The sequence below is a fragment of the Martes martes genome (assembly GCF_963455335.1).
Source record: "Martes martes genome assembly, chromosome: 18".
In the NCBI taxonomy this organism is placed as follows: Eukaryota; Metazoa; Chordata; class Mammalia; order Carnivora; family Mustelidae; genus Martes; species Martes martes.
The window spans coordinates 40979806-40996936 of NC_137906.1; the positions used below are offsets into that span (position 1 = coordinate 40979806).

General features: G+C 47.4%; 1 protein-coding gene across 4 annotated transcripts in view; it reads left to right on the plus strand.

Moving 5' to 3' along the window:
• Positions 1 to 331: 331 nt before the first annotated feature.
• LUC7L (LUC7 like) overlaps positions 332 to 17131 on the plus strand; it is a 36965-nt gene continuing 20165 nt past the window's right edge. For 2 of the 4 annotated variants that reach the window (XM_080829779.1, XM_080829778.1), the window contains exons 1-5: positions 332 to 570; positions 1513 to 1747; positions 2663 to 2733; positions 3711 to 3805; positions 7825 to 7923. In XM_080829779.1, the coding sequence (XP_080685905.1) occupies positions 393 to 570; positions 1513 to 1747; positions 2663 to 2733; positions 3711 to 3805; positions 7825 to 7923 (678 nt within the window). In that variant the 5' untranslated portion in view covers positions 332 to 392. Of the gene's footprint in view, positions 571 to 1512; positions 1748 to 2662; positions 2734 to 3710; positions 3806 to 7824; positions 7924 to 17131 lie in introns of those variants that run through there. The other 2 variants (XM_080829781.1, XM_080829780.1) reach the window with 1 other exon arrangement.

Sequence of the window (17131 nt, forward strand, 5' to 3'; positions counted from 1 at the left end):
GCGTGTGTGGCGGCCACCGCGGCTCTGGGGCCTCCGGCGCGCGCGCCCGCAGTGAGGCCGTCGGCTGGCCCTGCGCGGGGTCGGGGGGCCCCTTCCCGCCCTCATACGCTGCACGTGTCCCCGGGGCCGTTGCGGTCCCCGTCCGAACGCCCACTTTCTGGGTCGGCGTGGCCTCGGCCGAGGGCGGCGTAGGGAGGCCGCGGGCCGTTCTTCCCGGTGGTTCTCGGCAGTGCTCGGGCCGCGGGACGGCTCAGTCTCCTCCGCAAGGGCCCCTGCCACGTTGGGAAGAACGGGGTGTGCGGGAGCGTCTGTGTTAGTGGTGCGCACGCGCGGGCTGTCGCGGTGTCCTGGACCAGACCAGGCGGCCTGCTGACCACCCCACCGTCCTAGTGATGCGCGGCACGAGGCCCCACAGCCTTCACCCCAGGGAGACACGAGGAGGCCCGACCCGCGTGGCCCAGCGGAACGCACGTGACGGGTGGACAAAAGGGACTGTGCTCTGCTCACAGGGCGGGAGAGGCAGCTGTGCCTCGCCCCTCTTTAAAGGGTCTCCCTGCTCCAGGCCTATGGGTACGTTAGCGAGTTTCTCCCGGGGCCCCACGGCCCCAGCGCCTCGCGGCTGGGGTCTCGGAGCTCCGGGCCTCCCTCCTGGAAGTGTGCGTGCCTCGACGGGAACGCGTGCTGCCCGGGGCCCAGGGCCTACCGCAAGGGCGCAATCCGCGGCCCTCTCCCGAGAGAAGCGAAGCGACCCTTCCGGACCGGAGCCCGGACTGCACAAGCAGACGGCGGCAGATCGGTGCCGTCCGTCGCAGCGGAAGGGTCCCAGCGAGCCGGGGCTTTCCGCAAAAGCACGGGGAAGCGGGGTTTCCCTGCCGCTGCCGTCTGCATCTTCGACCTGGCCGTGCTTCCCCGCTCTCCCCGCTTCTGCCCCGGTGCCGCACGCTCTCGATGACAACGTCCTTCGAGGAACTCGGGCATGTCTGCTGGGACGGGTGTCTCCACCTTTCCGTTGTGTTGAAAAGCTGTGGCCATTTACTCTCCAGTGACATTCTACAACCAGGCCAAGTTTCACCAAAACAAACCCATAGGGGCCTTTATTTTTTGTTTGCATTTATTCATTATTATTTTTTAAGATTTTATTTATTTGACAGAGAATGACCGAGGGATCACCAGCAGGGGGAGTGGGAGAGGGAGAAGCAGGCTTCCCGCTGAGCAGGGAGCCCCAGGCGGGACTCGATCCCAGCATCCTGGGATCATGACCTGAGCTGAAGGCAGAAGCTTAACCCACTGAGCCACCCGGGTGCCCCTATTTATTTTATTTTATTTATTTTATTTTATTTTATTATTTTATGTTATGCTATTTTATTTTATCGTAGTTTGTTCTCAGTAGAATAGAAAGGTCTCGGAACCTAGAGCAAAATCAGGGTTGGTTGGACCCTCTCGGCCGGTCTCCTCCAGGGCGGAGTTTCAGTCCCTGTTCCGCCCACCCCACCTAGAAACTACATTTCCCAGCAGGCGCAGCGCCCCCACCGACGCACTTCCTCCCGGCGTCCCCCGCGGCGGGAAGGAGCCGAGCGGGCTCGAGGCCGACGCGACCAGCTTTCGTCGCCGCTGCCGCCGCCGCTGCCGCCCCCACCGCTCTGAGAGGAGTCGTCGCCGCCGTCCCTGCCGCCCTCGCCGGCCACCATGTCCGCCCAGGCGCAGATGCGGGCCCTGCTGGACCAGCTCATGGGCACGGCTCGGGACGGTGAGTCGGAGCGGCCGGACCGGCGAGGGGTGGGGGCGGGAGTGAGGCGAGGCCGCCGGGCGGCCTGAGGCGGGGGCCGCGACCGTCTGCGCCTGCGCCTGCGCCGGACACCCTCCCCTCCCCCGCGCGCCGACCGCAGGCGCCGGGCCTTTGTCTGAGCCGGCTCGCCCGGGAGGCGGCGGCGGCCGGCTTCTCCCTCGCTGGCGGCGGGGCCCCGGGCGGCTCCTGCCTCGGCGCCCGAGTCGCCGGTGGGGCTCCAGCCCCGGCCCCACGGGCCGTCCTGCGGCTTTCTCCCTGGCCGGCGCCGCGCCTCGCCCCCCGCCCGCGGCCCCGCGCCGCCGGGCCGGCCGCGGAGTCGGCGAAGGGCGGGCGCCGGCGTGGGCTGCACATCGCCGGCGGCGGCGGCGGCGGCGGCGGGGCTCCGCGGGGAGGACGCTCCGTGCCAGCCGAGGGGGCCGGGCGGGCCCGCGGCCCCGCGGCCCCGGCCGTTGCTGCGGTGCCCGGCGCCGCCGTCCGTGGAGCTCGTGCAGCGCGGGTTCCCGCGGCGCCGAGCGGGCCGGCCCTCGCAGCCGCGCGGGAGCCCTGTGTTGAGCTAGCGCTTGCAGTCGTTAGGTGCAGGTCGGACAGGGACGGCGTAGGGAGGCCGAGCGGTCGCGGTGGTTGTCTCGGGAGCGAGCGGTCGCGCCTTCGCGGCCCGCGCGCCCGCCGTGGTCTGTGTTTTCTCTTCCGCCCGAGGACGGAGCTGTAGTTCCCGCTGGCACACTCGCAGGGCTGTGCGGACTCTTTGCACTCTACTCCGTAGGGGAATAAGTGCTTTTTAGCGTTCTTTGTATATTGAGTTGCTTTTGAATTGCTTCCCATACTTTTATTTCATACAAACTGAACAATTGTGGCCCCTCTATTTTATTTATAAAGGTTCAGTGTATCTTTGCCTGCCTACATCAATCTGCAAGGGAGTTGCAGAAAAGCCTCATGTTCATCGAGCCGTGAGTCACAACCAATTTCTAAGCTGTTATAACAAAAAAGTGTTTGCTTTTTTTCACGAATAACTTTAAAAGTGTAGTTTAGAAAGAAAACATTTCCAGTAAAGAGACACGACATTAATCCTGGATGCTTGCGAATCCTGAAGTATATTCCTACTCTTCTCGTATGACACAGCTCTGTGTAGACACAGATTAGCTTTAAAGTTTGTCACGTTCCACTTTGCCTTTACTTTTATGTATCATTCCCCTGACTTCCTTACTGCAGGTGGGGCAAGAAAACTTTCCCTTTAAAACTTTTCAACAGCGGGCATAAAATTCTGCAGCTGAGGTCTTGAAGAATGCAGATGGGTACAGTATGTGTTGGAACTCACAGTGTGTATTGACTAACCTAGCTCCCCCCTTTTTTTTCCTCCTTTGGTATTGTCTTGTTAAAAGTGACTCCCAGGTGCCAACTTTCTTTTTTAAGGGTGGGGCGAAGGGGATAGGAAGATTAAGTCTAGATCATTTATCAGCCAGTGGTAGAGTTGGAAAGCCTTCTTCTTCATGTGATTTTGGGCAAAATACTGCCTATGCATTTGTCCATAGCAAAATGATCAGAGTAATACATAGCTTCTGTTGGTGGACACTACCAGCCATAAGTCAGATGTGGTGATTCATGGCCCTCTGATTAGTGTGGGTTTTGGTATCATTGCCCACATGTACGTGTGGGGTTAACGGCCTTTTGGTGCTCAGCCTCTTACTTCAGATTCCTTGACTTCTTTGGCACAATGATGGAGTCAGATCTCATTAAGTGTGTGATTCTTCATGATACATTTAGCATCAGAAAACATCCGTATCCCGCTCCAGTTGTAAATACCTCTAGATCAGCCTTCCATTGTATTTGGTAGTCTGCCAACCATCCAGGTGAATTGTTGTACCAGATGTGCTTTGGTGTTTAACGTGGTAATATTGTCTTATTTAAAACCACAAATGAATTTCAGGAGACGAAACCAGACAGAGGGTCAAGTTTACAGATGACCGTGTCTGCAAGAGTCACCTTCTGGACTGCTGCCCTCATGATATCCTGGCTGGGACGGTAGGTGTATTCGGGGTTGGGGGAACGTCATGGAATACTCAGACATGGGGGCTGCCTTTACCGGGCAGAAATCACGTACTGCCTTTCAAATGATAGACTTGTTAGTTTGGTGGAATCTTGTTATGGGACCTATTTCACTGCTGTCAGAATTTCTTTCTGTAAGTTAACGTATATTTTGTAGAATCGCCTCTACGGAGGTATTCGCAACCAAGTAGTATGAGTTGTATCATTTGGCCAAACCAGAAAAGTACGGTTCAGGTCAGCCTTTAGTGCTTTGAAAATTCTGGGTTCATTGGTTGGGTTTCATGTTGAGCATATGCCGGTGCAAGACTTCTGATCTAAAGAAGATCAGAAGTCTGATCTGGTTCGCAGCAGTGCAAGGTTTATTGAATGATAGCCGAGTGATAGTACAAAGTTCCTCAGGAGGGAGGGGACCTGATAGTGTTGCCCAGGTCTTGGGTTTTTAGTAAGTCAGGTGGATACACCACCGAGTTTTTAGCGTTGTGTTACCTTACCTTTTCAAGAAATCAGCATGCCGTCCAATGAATATCGACCCCTAAAATTGTACATTCACTTTGGACGAACCAAATAGATAAAGGCTAGTTTGTGGAATAGGCATCTATTCAAAATCAAATAGGATTGAAGAAGACCAAAGGGTGGAGGATTATCTACGGTGACTCAGCCACTTCGAGCCGAGGAGTCCTGTAAAGACCACCACCGTGTTTGGGTTGCACAGCCACCTCACGGAGTATGAAGGCTGTCTGCTTATTTTAAGGGTCAAATGTGCATCCACTGGGGAACATTTTCTTCATGGTTAATTGTTGCTGTTCTCGTTACCGTTGTGAGGGGAGCAGCCTGTGGGAGATCGCACATATGTATTAGATCTTCTCAAGCTGACTCTACAGAGAGCAGCTAGGAGATGAATGTCCAACACCGTCCCTTTGTGACCTGAGGTTTTGCCTGTAGTTGGATGTGATGTAGAGAGCTGTTTTGCTGTGGATTGTCGTTTGTACCATCGGTGTAGACTAATGGCTTCCGCTGGTTGAGAGCAGTTCTGCCGAAGGAAGATCCTGTAGGGAGGCTTCAGAACCTGGAACTGCTGACCGCTCTTAAGGGGAGAAACCAAGGAGAAGAGGGATGGATGTGCACGTGTGTGAAGCATCTCAGTTTCTTGAGGAGGGGAGGCCAGAACTCTGGGTAGCATTGTTCCAGAATGCCGGTGAGAAAAATAACCGGAATGGGGCCATTTCCTGCCAGCGTCTATTGTGTCAGGTACAGATTAATTCCTCAGCTGTTTACTGAAGACCTGCTGTGTGCCGGGCACTGTGGCTGTGGTGCCAGTAAAATAGAGGCTTTACCCAGTGGACGAAGAAGACAGACAATAAATGAATAGGTAACGGGTTGTTTTCGTTCCCGCAGAGGGGCTGAGTGAGAGTGGTCGTAGTCTTAAGTCTTCAGAGGACTGCTCCAGGCCCAGGTTGTTGCTCAGAACCGTCTCCTGTCATTAGAGGTGAGGCGAGGAGGAATAGAAGTTACAGTTCCATCGCGCCGTAATGGGAAAATACAGTATTGGTTAGTAAGTCTGGGAGAGTAAGATAGCTGGAGGGAATGTAGTGTAACTTGTCTCAGTGGAAGCATGTTTGTTCTCCAAAAGTGCTGAAAGGAGCCTTGAGTGCCCTTCTGTGTCACCAGTGTGAGGCCACCAGAGGGTAGAGAACACAGGTATTCCTTCCGTAAAAACGTTTTGACACGCTGGATTTAACAGCGACTTAAAATCTTTTGGAAGAAGACTTACTGTGGTATTTCAGCTGTGTTTGGTGCTTAGCTGCCAGGGGAACTGGCCCGCCAGTACGTCCTGCCTCCTTGGGAAAGCTGAAGATACACAGGCAGGGAGTAACCGTGGATCCCAGGCCTGTCCGCTGCTTGCATTAGCCCTGGCAGCTTGAGACTTCTCAGCCAAAGGAAGGCCAGCAGTAGAGTTTTGCTTCGTGGGTGGTTCACTGCTGTCAAAATTTTCTTGACAGTTGAAGTTCGTAGAGTGGAAATTTGTTTGTACTTAAAATGCTTAGTAGTGAAGGTTTTAGTGCTTGCTTCTGCTGGTGGTGGGTTTTCTTTGAGATACAGAGTTTTCATTAGCTTTTAAGCATTTCTGTTGTTTGCCAGTTACTTTGCAGCGATGGTTCTTGGTTTTCGTGTGTGGAGACTGTATATTTTACTTATTTGACACACAGAGATAGTGAGAGAGCACAAACGGGGGAGCGGCATGCAGGCAAGCAGAGGGAGAGGGAGAGGGAGAAGCAGGCTCCCCCTTGAGCAAGGAGCCCGATGTGGGGCTTGATTCCAGGATCCTGGGATTATGACCTGAGCCACCCAGGCGCTCCGAGACTGTATTTTAAAGAATCATCCTGATACTTAAGAGAGTGAATGAAGCGAAAGTTGTCAGCGGTCCAGGGAGAGCGATTGTGGCTACGACTTTGGCTTGTAGATACACTGTTGTCCTGCCTCTAAATCCCCCCGCATACATGGACTACATGTAACTTCATGGGAAGAATAATGAAGAGGGAGGTCTTTAGCATTTAAACGCAGAAGTTGACCTCGGTGAATGAAGTAGGGAGTAGGGAGCCGGCTGTTGGTTCTGTCACCGTTCATACTAAAGGACGTTTTGTTAAGTGAGCAGGGCATGCACGTTCTGTGAGACTAGGGCCCAAGAGTCAGGTACTGCCAGCCTCCCTAATTGGCCTAAAACGTTAAGGACTTGATAACCCATGAAGTTTTTGAGCTCCTTTTGGCCATAGTTGTCCTCTGAGCTTAAAGGAGGTCCTGGACTCCATCATTCTTTGTTTACTAGTTACGTGGACACGGTTTGGTCCAAGTGCTTGGACTTCGCCTCTCCTCATGGTGATGCTGGGTTTTGTTAACTTGCACTGTGTGACTTGATAGCGTGATGCTCAGCGGACAAACCTCGCTTTTGCTCTCGATGGCCAGAGGTGGAGGGTGCCATCTCGGAGTCCCGCTCTCAGATTCATCGTTGCGCACGTGCTTCCAACACGCAGTAGTGCATCAGGCTAATCTGACTGGTAGCACAGGTCATTTGTTTCAGTGAAACAACCTTTTGTTTGTCAAGTGGGACAACTGAGTGGCCTGATTCTCTGTCTCCAGTTATATCCAGGGTCATTTACTAGGTTAGGAGAATGTTTGGAGGATTTTTTTGGGGGTGGGGGGGTGGGATGGGGCTCTAAATGGACCTATTCTGCTTTATGCCTTCTGGTCTACAAAGAGGTGTGCAGAGCCAAGTGTTAGGTTGTGCTGTAGTTGCCCAAACCTGGTTGGTATCTGCTCTCCCCTTTTCCTTGTCTGTGCACTGTAGGCACTGAGCATCTCGAGTAGTGAAGATTGCAGGAAGGAATGCCTAGAAATTTGCGGCTGTTGGTGACGCTCTTGTCTTCTGGTGTTTCCTTGCGGCCTCTCCCTTCCTCCCTGCTGTTGTTTACTGATGACATGTTTCTTCTTCACTTTTAAAATATTTTGTTTGTTTATGTATTTAGAGAGAGGTTGAATGGGACGAGGGGGAGAGGGAAAGGGAGAGAATCCCAGGCTGGCTCCCTGCTGAGTGTGGAGCCTGCCGCAGGGCCCTGTGCCACAACCCTGAGACGTGAGCAGAAATCGGGAGTTGGACACTCAGCCGACTGAGCCACCCAGGTGCCCCACTGAACAGACTTCTTACATGTCTGATGCAGAAGTAAAACTTGCAAAACTTAATACAGTTTCCATTATTAGTCCAGTTATCTCTGGGTCTAGAAGAGACAGAAACCTTCACACTTAAACGTATCAAAGTGTCATATTATCATGGTGTTAGAAGAAAAATACGGTTTCTTGGCTATGTACTGTTTCTTAATATTTTTATTACGGTTTACTGTTCAAAAAGGTGTTGTTTATTTTGGTAACAGTTGAAACACCAGGTCATGTGCTTTCTGCAGTGGGTGGATGTTCATGTGTAAACTTCTGTTTCTTTCTCACAGCGCATGGATTTAGGAGAATGTACCAAAATCCACGACTTGGCCCTCCGAGCAGATTATGAGATTGCAAGTAAAGAAAGGGACCTGTTTTTTGAATTAGATGTAAGTTTTATTTTATGTTAATTCGTCTCTACTGTGAAGAGCCAAATACCAACTAACAAGAATAAAAATGTAACATTTGTGAGTTATGCAGCAGAATAACAAAAGAGATAACTTGTTATTCTGCCAGTAGGGCTGGGAGCTAGAATGGCAAAGTAATACTTGCTGTCACCTGTCAGTCTACCACGCCGGCACTGTTGTGCGTTTGGTGTGTATCATTTCCTTTTAAACATGTTTTTATGTATTTTTATGGTTCCTTGAACTTCATATTTTTGCTTGTTTTTAAGCCTTAAAAGAATAGTTTCATAGTACAATCTTTAATAACTTTTTTCATTCAGTGTTGTATTTTTGTTTACCTGTTTTATTGGGTTTGGTTTATTCTCATTGCTGCTTGAGTATGCCCCAAACTCTCTTCATTATCTGTAGACACCTGGCTTGGTTCTTGGGTGTGGGTTTTGTTTGTTTTGTTTTGTTTTGCTACTACAAACAGTATTACGAATGTTTGGAATATATTCTTGGCATACGTGTATTAGGGTTCATTTAGGGTCTGTTCCGAGGGGAGGAAGTTTTGGCTGATAAGGATTGCATACGTTTATCCTTGTGAGATAGTTTTGTTTTTTGTATTTTGGGGGGGGGGTTGTGTTTTTTTTTTTTTTTTTTTATTTAGATTTTATTTATTTATTTGACAGACAGATCACAAGTAGGCAGAGAGGCAGGCAGAGAGAGGAGGGAGGAAGCAGCCTCCCTGCTGAGCAGAGAGCCCGATGCAGGGCTTGATCCCAGGACCCTGGGATCATGACCTGAGCCGAAGGCAGAGGCTTTAACCCACTGAGCCACCCAGGCACCCCTATCCTTGTGAGATAGTTTTGTAATGGCGTCCCTTCTCTGTCTCATTTCTGTTGTCGATAAAGCCGTGGTATCAATTTATACCCCAATAGTGTTAAATTTTTGCAATTCATTGGTTATAAAATGGAATTTCACAACTTTTTTTAAACTGTTGCCTCCCAAAGGAACCCTTTTTAAGACTTTTCTTCCAAATATGTCCCCTGTCCTTCAGTGAAACTTTGTTACCACAAAACCTGAGTATTACCTTACTGTGCTGTAGTTTTCCAGGCCACAAACCATTGTGACAGCTGAGATGTTTTTTTTCAGCCTTTAACAGCAGTTTTCACCTCTGAGTGCAGGGTTTAGTCACTTCATTTGTTTTTTTCTTTTTCCTAACTGTCCATCACTAGCGTGACCAAAGGTCACTAAAGGGGTTTGGTGGCATTCGGGTTCCTGAGTGAAGACTGGGAAGGGGCAGAGCTTGGTGTGAGGAAGCCACAGAATGGCATCTCCTCCTCACCAAAGGACATCTTAAAGGATGTGTAGTAGCTGGAGTAAACTCTCTTTAAACCAGTAGTCTTCAAAGTGATTAAGATTAATTCTTTTTCAGATTCCTTTAACCACCGTGTGCTCTCAGTGTTGAATCTTTGCATTAACTAAAAGTGCCTTTAACAACAGCTTGACTGACAGGAGAGGCTTGGAAAGGGAGTTTTTCTGCATCGTGAGTGTACGTCCTTCAGTCACCTGCAGGTGCTTATGCCAAGAGGCCGTGACTTTGGGATGTCAGGTTTCAGGGACTGGGCAATGCACAGGTGTATTTTTTGAAATATCAGGTTTAATAATGTTTCCTGGATCAGAGGTCTTAGCATTTCTGCTGAATCAGAATGTCAGTGCATTTTTAAAATGACCTGATAAATTTAAAGTTAGAAAACAGATGAGTAGGAGAAACGGAGTCAGTGACTGAAACACGTATTTAGTGTATTTTGAAGGAGGTGTGTTTAGTCAGTGTGCAGAAAGGTAGAAAGCGTTCTTTTGTTTGTTTGGTTTTTTTAATGAATATTGTAGAAAACTATGCATTAGCCAGTAGGAAAATACCCAGTTAGATCCCTAGGAAATGAATTTTGTTTGTCATCTTAATGCTATAAAGTCTAGAAGCTGTAAGAGGAAAGTGGGTACATTTGTGTAAAAACTTAAAATTTAGCCTCACAAAAATACCTGTACATGGGACGCCTGGCTTGCTCGGTCTGAAGAGCATGTGACTCTTGATCTTGGGGTCGCAAGTTTGAGCCCTGTGCTGGATGTGAAGATTACTGGAAAAAAGTTCCCTTTTGTACAATGAGAATAAATTGGGACAGGACGTTTACAGTGTGTATGATGATGGGCTGGTTATCTTAAATGTAGAATTCATCATAATTGACAAGAAGGGTATCAATGGCTCAATTTAAAAAGGAGCAAAGGATAGAAAAGGACATTTCCCGTGGGCGTCTAACCCTGTGACAGATGCTCACCTGGCTCAGAACTGAAGAAGTGGAGGGTCAGGTAGTCCCGATACACCTCCTGGGCAACTCAGCGTCTCAAGATGGGAAAGCACGTGCCAGCCCGGCCGGTTCTGGGATCACACATCACTGGCACAAAGACACACCTGTCCTAGAGTATTCCCACAGCATTCATGACTTCAGGCAACAGAACCAGGTCGGCTTCCTCAGTAAGGGCCTGCCTAAATCCATCACTCTTTAGGGTGGGATGATGGATAACTGTGAAAAGAGAATTGGCCTGTTCGTTGTATTGTTGGTGTGAAATTATCTGCAAGACAGATTAAGTGGATAAGCAAAGTCTAATAACCTGCTTCCGTAGTGTTTATTTATTTAATGTAATTTTGGGGGAAGAATTTATTTATTTACTTGAGAAAGCTCCACGCTTGCAGGAGTGGGGGTGGGGGCCGAAGACGAGTGATAAGCAGACTTTGCGCTGCGCATGGAGTGGGTGACAGGGCTTGGTCTCACAGCCCCCGAGATCATGACCTGATCTGAAATCAGGAGTGTAGCACTCACCTCACAGAGCCACCCAGGTGCACACCCACAGTGTTTGTGTTTTTAGGATTTTTTTTTTTTTTAGGATTTAGAGACAGTGGGCACGCATGTCGTGGTGCGCGTGCAAGTGGGAGGGACAGAGGGAGCAGCAGAAGCCGATTCCCCTCTGAGCTTGGAGCCCTACATGGGGCTCAGTCCCACAACCCTGAGATCAGGACCTGAGCTGAAACCGGACAGAGTCCAGTGCTCCAGGCGCCCCTTGTCTTGTTTTTTAAACAATGCGTTAAGTTGCATACATCCCTTTTTTTTTTTTTTTTAACTGATTTACTTATAAATGAGCTGTATGCCCAGCATGGGGCTTAAATTCATGACCCCGAGATCAAAAGTTGCATGCTCCCCCAGCTCAGCCAGCTGGGTACTCCTCCGTAGTGTATTTTTTGTTTGTTTGTTTTATTAAGGAAGGGTGCTGTACACTTGTTAACATGTTTAGATGTGCAGAGAGGTGTTTTAGAGGAACCCAAGAGGTTATAACCACTCTTAACTTGGTTGGAGGGTTAGATCAGGGCAAGAGACCTTTGTGTACTATGCGAAAATTTATCATATATAGGAATTACTTTTTCTGTTAAAAAGGTAACCACCCCTCCCCCCAACTCCTTAAAAGTCACTTTTGATCTTATAGATGGTTCATATTAAAATGTTTGATAACCAGTGGAAGAAGTCCTTTTGCCCTGAAAATGAAGGGCATTTTGGAGTAGCCATATTTGAAGGAGGACAGTCTGTCAGGGTATATAGGAACTCATTCCAGAACTCTGCTGTTGGGAACATATCTTAGGGATATGTGCAAATGAGTGCACAGAAGAGATGCTTGTTGCAGAATTTTTTTAAAGGGAGAAGAGTTTCATTACACAGTGGAGTGTTGCATTATAAAACTGAGAAGAAGATACCTCTGGGTGTTGAGGGTGGAGATTTTACCTTAACAAGTTTCTTCAGTGGGTTTAAGATAAAATTCACATGCCATACAATTTACCCCACCTTTTAGTTTTTTTGTTTTTTTTTTTTAAGGTAGGCTCCATACTTAGCATGAAGACCTTGTTTTTAATTTATACTTTTCAGTAGTGATTGGATGTACATGGGTTACTTTGATAAGTAATTAAATATGGCCTGACTTTAAAATACCAAGCTAAAATAACTTTATCTGCTTAGTTTTACAGAATAAACTTTAATGGAAAAATAAAGGCTTTTCTTAAAATACAGATTTGTAAAGTTAATTTAGTGAAAATCAGTTTTTAAATCTTCTTAGTAGATAATGCATGTTCGCTGAGGGAGATTGCAGAGGTCTAAAAGGTTCAGGTAAAAAGTCTCGACCCCTTTCCATGTAACCAGCCATCCAGTAGTTCTCTGGAGGTTGGTTTCATCTTTTAAAGATAGCTGATTCAGGATGAACAGATAGGATTATCAGAAGGCTAGTTGGTGATGTTTCGTGTCAAAATTGCAGTTTGAGAAGCAAGGACCCTTCAGAAACATTTTGGTCACTTGTGGTTAGTGGGCTGACTCTTGCTAACCCTGACCTGCTGCTGGTGGTTCTGGGCTCCTGGGCTGCCCTGAGGCCCCTGCACTGTGCAAGGCTCAGGCCCTGGACCAGCATGTGGCTCCCAGGAGTCCCTCTTGAGGTTGGTTCCTGAAGGGCTGCAGTGCGGTCATCACGGTTGGTAAATGGGCCCAGGTATCATTGTCATAGGTTGTAAACCATCACTAATGGATGATTGGCTCTGGGTTTTTTTAGTAGTGTATTTTTCTGTAGCTTACCAGATGTTGGGGGAGTATCTCCATTATTGGCAGTAACTCTGTTACACGGACCCACCATTTACCAAAGTCTCTGGAAGTGCCCTAAGCCTGATGTTATTTGCCAGAATTAATGGAGGCAGCACCATGTGGTGCTGGCAGAGGAGTTGGATTTGGAGTGGGCCACTCAGGGCGACACCTGACCACAAGCTCAGGAAATTTGTTTTAATATTGAGAAGTTTATCAAATATATTAAAGATAGCAGACATTGCAGTTATATATATATATATTTTTAAAGATTTTATTTATTTATTTGACAGACAGATCACAAGTAGGCAGAGAGGCAGGCAGAGAGAGAAGGAAGGAGGCAGGCTCCCTGCTGAGCAGAGAGCCCGATATGGGACTCGATCCCAGGATGCTGGGATCATGACCTGAGCCGAAGGCAGCGTCTTTAACCCACTGAGCCACCCAGGCACCCCTGCAGTTATATTTTAAAACCATTTTTGTCATACGTGGGATGTGTTCTTTCTTTAGCACAATTATGGTAGTTGGGTCAGTGAGAAGGCTTTGCATGCTGCACAGACCTGCTAAGACATGCGTGCGTTTTGTTTATTTTTTCATAAAAGAAAAACTTGGCTAAAACTTGGGGCTTTAGTTGATTTATTCATGATACATTAGTTAAAATAAAACCCGTCTTTACAGAGGGCATCATTAAGATTTTTTTCTTAAGGTTTTATTTATTTATTTGAGGTAGAGAATGAGAACAAGCAGGAGCAGCAGAGGAAGAGGGAGAAGCAGACTCTCGTGAACAGGGAGCCTGATGTGGGGCTCATTCGCAGGACCCTGAGATCACGACCTGAGCTGAAGGCAGAGGCTTGACCGACTCAGCCACTCTGGTGTCCCTGTTGTTAAGATCTATTTTCATAATTAGTTGCTGGATTTATAGATTGACATTGGACTTTGAGTAGATCTTTTATAAGAACTCATGAGCTCTTTTTACAAATTTAAAATATTTAAACAATTTGTAAGAAGTTGTCTTATAAGAACGTTTGCGTATGTATGAGAAGACCTAAGATGTTCATTGCATCATCTTGCATTAGTGAAAATACCCAAAAAGCTTTTGTTCTTAGAGGACCTAAAGTAGTCATGTTACACTTAAATGAAATATTGCATGGCTGTAGATTGTAGAAAACAGAAGACGTGTGCGTTGGTATGAAGAAGAAAAAATGGAAACTTACCAAACTGTCTTGTTTGATTGGAATAAAAATTGAGTGCTTAGGTATGCATCTTAATGCAGTTTTAAAAAATATATACCAAATTCTTAAGTGATTTCTTTTTTTTTTTTTTTTTAAACCTTGCGGGAGCTGTTGGGGGTCAGTATGAAGGGAGAGAGCGAATCCCAAGCAGGCTCCATACCCAGCTGGGAGCTAGATCTCCTGACCCTGAGATTATCACCTGGGCTGAAATCAGGAATCATACCTGACCTGACTGAGCTACCCGGGCACCTCGTTAAGTGATTATTTCTTGGAAGAGGAGAGAAGAAACTACATTTTCTGTATCATGTGCAGTTATCAGGTCCTGTTAGCTAATATAATAATAGGCAGGAGTGAATGTGTAGAATATTTCTGTCTTGTGATTTATTTTTACAAATTTTTAGCTTTAGGAAGTAATTAGAAATACAGTCAGACGTTGATACACAAATGTGTTTATGGTAGGATTGTTATAACATTGGAAAATTGGACACAACAGAATTCTTTGTTCAAAAAGAGAGAAATGAGTTAGCAAAGCAAATTTTGATTACTCCTGGCATAGACTGCCCTTGAAACTTTACAGAACCTACTTAATGACAGAACTGTGGTGATATCACGAGCAAGACAAAGGTGCAAAATTGTGTGTACTAGAGAGTTCACCTCTAGATTTTGTTGGGGGGGAGTGCTCATTGAAGATACACTACTTAGAGAATGGGTAGATCTGGCCTTTAAAACATGGAATGTGCCCTCCCCTCCATGGAGGCAGTCCCTTAGTATTTGAAATGCAGGGAAGCAAACACTTTATTTATTTGCTTATTTACTTATTTATTTTTAAAATTTTATTTATTCATTTGACAGAGAGAGAGAGAGATCACAAGTAGGCAGAGAGGCAGGCAGAGAGAGAAAAGGAAGCAGTCTCCCCGCCAAGCAGAGAGTTCGATGCGGGGCTTGATCCCAGGACCCTGAGATCACGACCCGAGCTGAAGGCAGAGGCCCAACCCACTGAGCCACCCAGGCGCTCCGAAGCGAACACTTTAAAAGCAACAACTCACTGCCTTTTTTTTTTTTTTTTTTTTACTTAAGCCTTTTTAATTTAAATAATCTCTGCACCCAGTGTCCGCTGGATTCGTGACCTAGCTCTTCCTACTGAGCCGGTCCAGGCGGCCCAGCAGCAGCAACTTGCTTCTTACTTGCCACAAGCGAACCTTGGCTAGTGAGGCTTCTGCAGTGTTCAAGTGCACTTGCTGGAAGCCTGGGTCACACTGCGAGTTTAGGAATTGGCTCTGGGTTAGAATTCTGAGGTTCTGTTGGTAAAAAGGAAGGTAGGAAGTTACATTCACAGAGCATTTTAAAGCTACGATTACATGGATTATTTTTCAATTAAGAAGAAAAAGACCGACATGATCCCAGGGTCCTGGGATCGAGCCCCGCATTGGGCTCTCTGCTCAGCGGGGAGCCTGCTTCCTCCCCTCTCTCTCTCTGCCTGCCTCTCTGCCTACTTGTGATCTTTGTCAAATAAATAAATAAAATCTTAATTTAAAAAAAAAAAGAAGAAGAAGAAAAAGACCGAGAGGGTGCCTGGGTTAAGCGTCTGGGTCCTGGGGTGGAGTTCTGAATCAGGCTCCTTGCTCCGTGGGGAGTCTGCTTCCCCCCCCCCGTTCCTGATCATGAGCGCTGTCTGTCTCTCTCAGATAAATAAAATCTTTTTTCTTTTTTAAAGTTCAGACATTCTTTTTTTTTTTTTTTAAGATTTTATTTATTTATTTGACAGTGATCACAAGTAGGCAAAGAGGCAGGTAGAGAGAGGGGGAAGCAGGGTCCCTGCTGGGCAGAGAGCCCGATGGGGGGCTCGATCCCAGGACCCTGAGATCATGACCTGAGCCAAAGGCAGAGGCTTACTTAACCCACTGAGCCACCCAGGCGCCCCAAATAAAATCTTTAAAAAAAAAAGGAGGGGCGCCTGGGTGGCTCAGTGGATTAAGCTGCTGCCTTCAGCTCAGGTCATGATCTCAGGGTCCTGGGATCGAGCCCCGCATCGGGATCTCTGCTCAGCAGGGAGCCTGCTCTCCCCTTCTCTCTCTCTGCCTGCCTCTCTGCCTACTTGTGATCTCTGTCTGTCAAATAAATAAATAAAATCTTTAAAAAAAAAAAAGCCTAAGAAGGGTTGATTTACAAGGGATTGATTGATTTGAGAGAGAGAGATCGCATCCCCGCAAGGGAGGGAAGAGGCAGGGAGAGAACCTCCGGCCGACGTCCTGCCGCGTGCAGAGCCCAGTACAGGGCTCGGTCTCAGGACCCTGCGATGACGACCTGAGCCGCCGAGACCAAGAGTTGGATGCTTAACCAACTGAGCCACCCAGATATCCCACCAGGGAGTTTTTATTAAATTTTGTTCTGGAGAATCTCAAAAGTCAGAAGTGGAATGCAATCATACGGTGGCTTTCCTAGTAGCCATCACTTAGCGTTGGGGAAGATGAGCCCACAGCCAGCCGGGTTTCATCTTCCCACAGCTTCTCACAGATCTGCAGACAAATCGCATGCATCTCAGTCAGTCTGTAAATATTTCAGCATTGCTTTTGCCATGTGTGTTGAGATCGGGTATCACATTTGGAATGAAGAATCTACTTGGCATGTTTTTAAAAATGTGTTCAGGAAAATTTTTAAAGATACAGAAGTGGGCAGGATGTTAAAATGAAATTTCTGGGTTCTGTCTCCCAGTTTTCAGTGGTTATTGACATGAAAATTCTTATTTTGTCTTTATCTTTGCTTTTCCCCCACTGGATATTTGGTCTTATTTTTTAGGGGCATCTGGGTGGCTCAGTCGGTTAAGCGTCTGCTTTCAGCTCCAGTCGTGATCTCCAGGTCCTGGGATGGAGCCCCATCTCCGGCTCCCTGCTCAGCAGGGAGTGTGCTGCTTCCTGTCCCTCTGCTCCTCCCCCAGCTTGTGCTCAGTTTTTCTCTCTTTCTCTCGAGTAAATAAAAATCTTTAAAAAAAATTATAGATTTTAAGTACTATCTGGACCCAGCGTGGAGCTTGAACCCACAACCCTGAGATCAAGAGTCACGTGCTCCCCTGAGCCAGGCAGGCGCGTACCCCCTACCCCCCGCCCCATACCCGGATTACTTTATATTAGCTACTAGGCAGAATTTCCTCTGTAAATACTGTATCTAGAATGTGAGGATTTTATTAGAAATGGTCATCTTTAAAAATAATTTCTTAGCATCTGACTGACAGTGTTCAAATTTTCCAGATTGCTTCAGAAAGGATTTTTTTGTAATTTTATTTCTTTGACTCAGGATTCGAAATAAGGGCTACATGGGGCA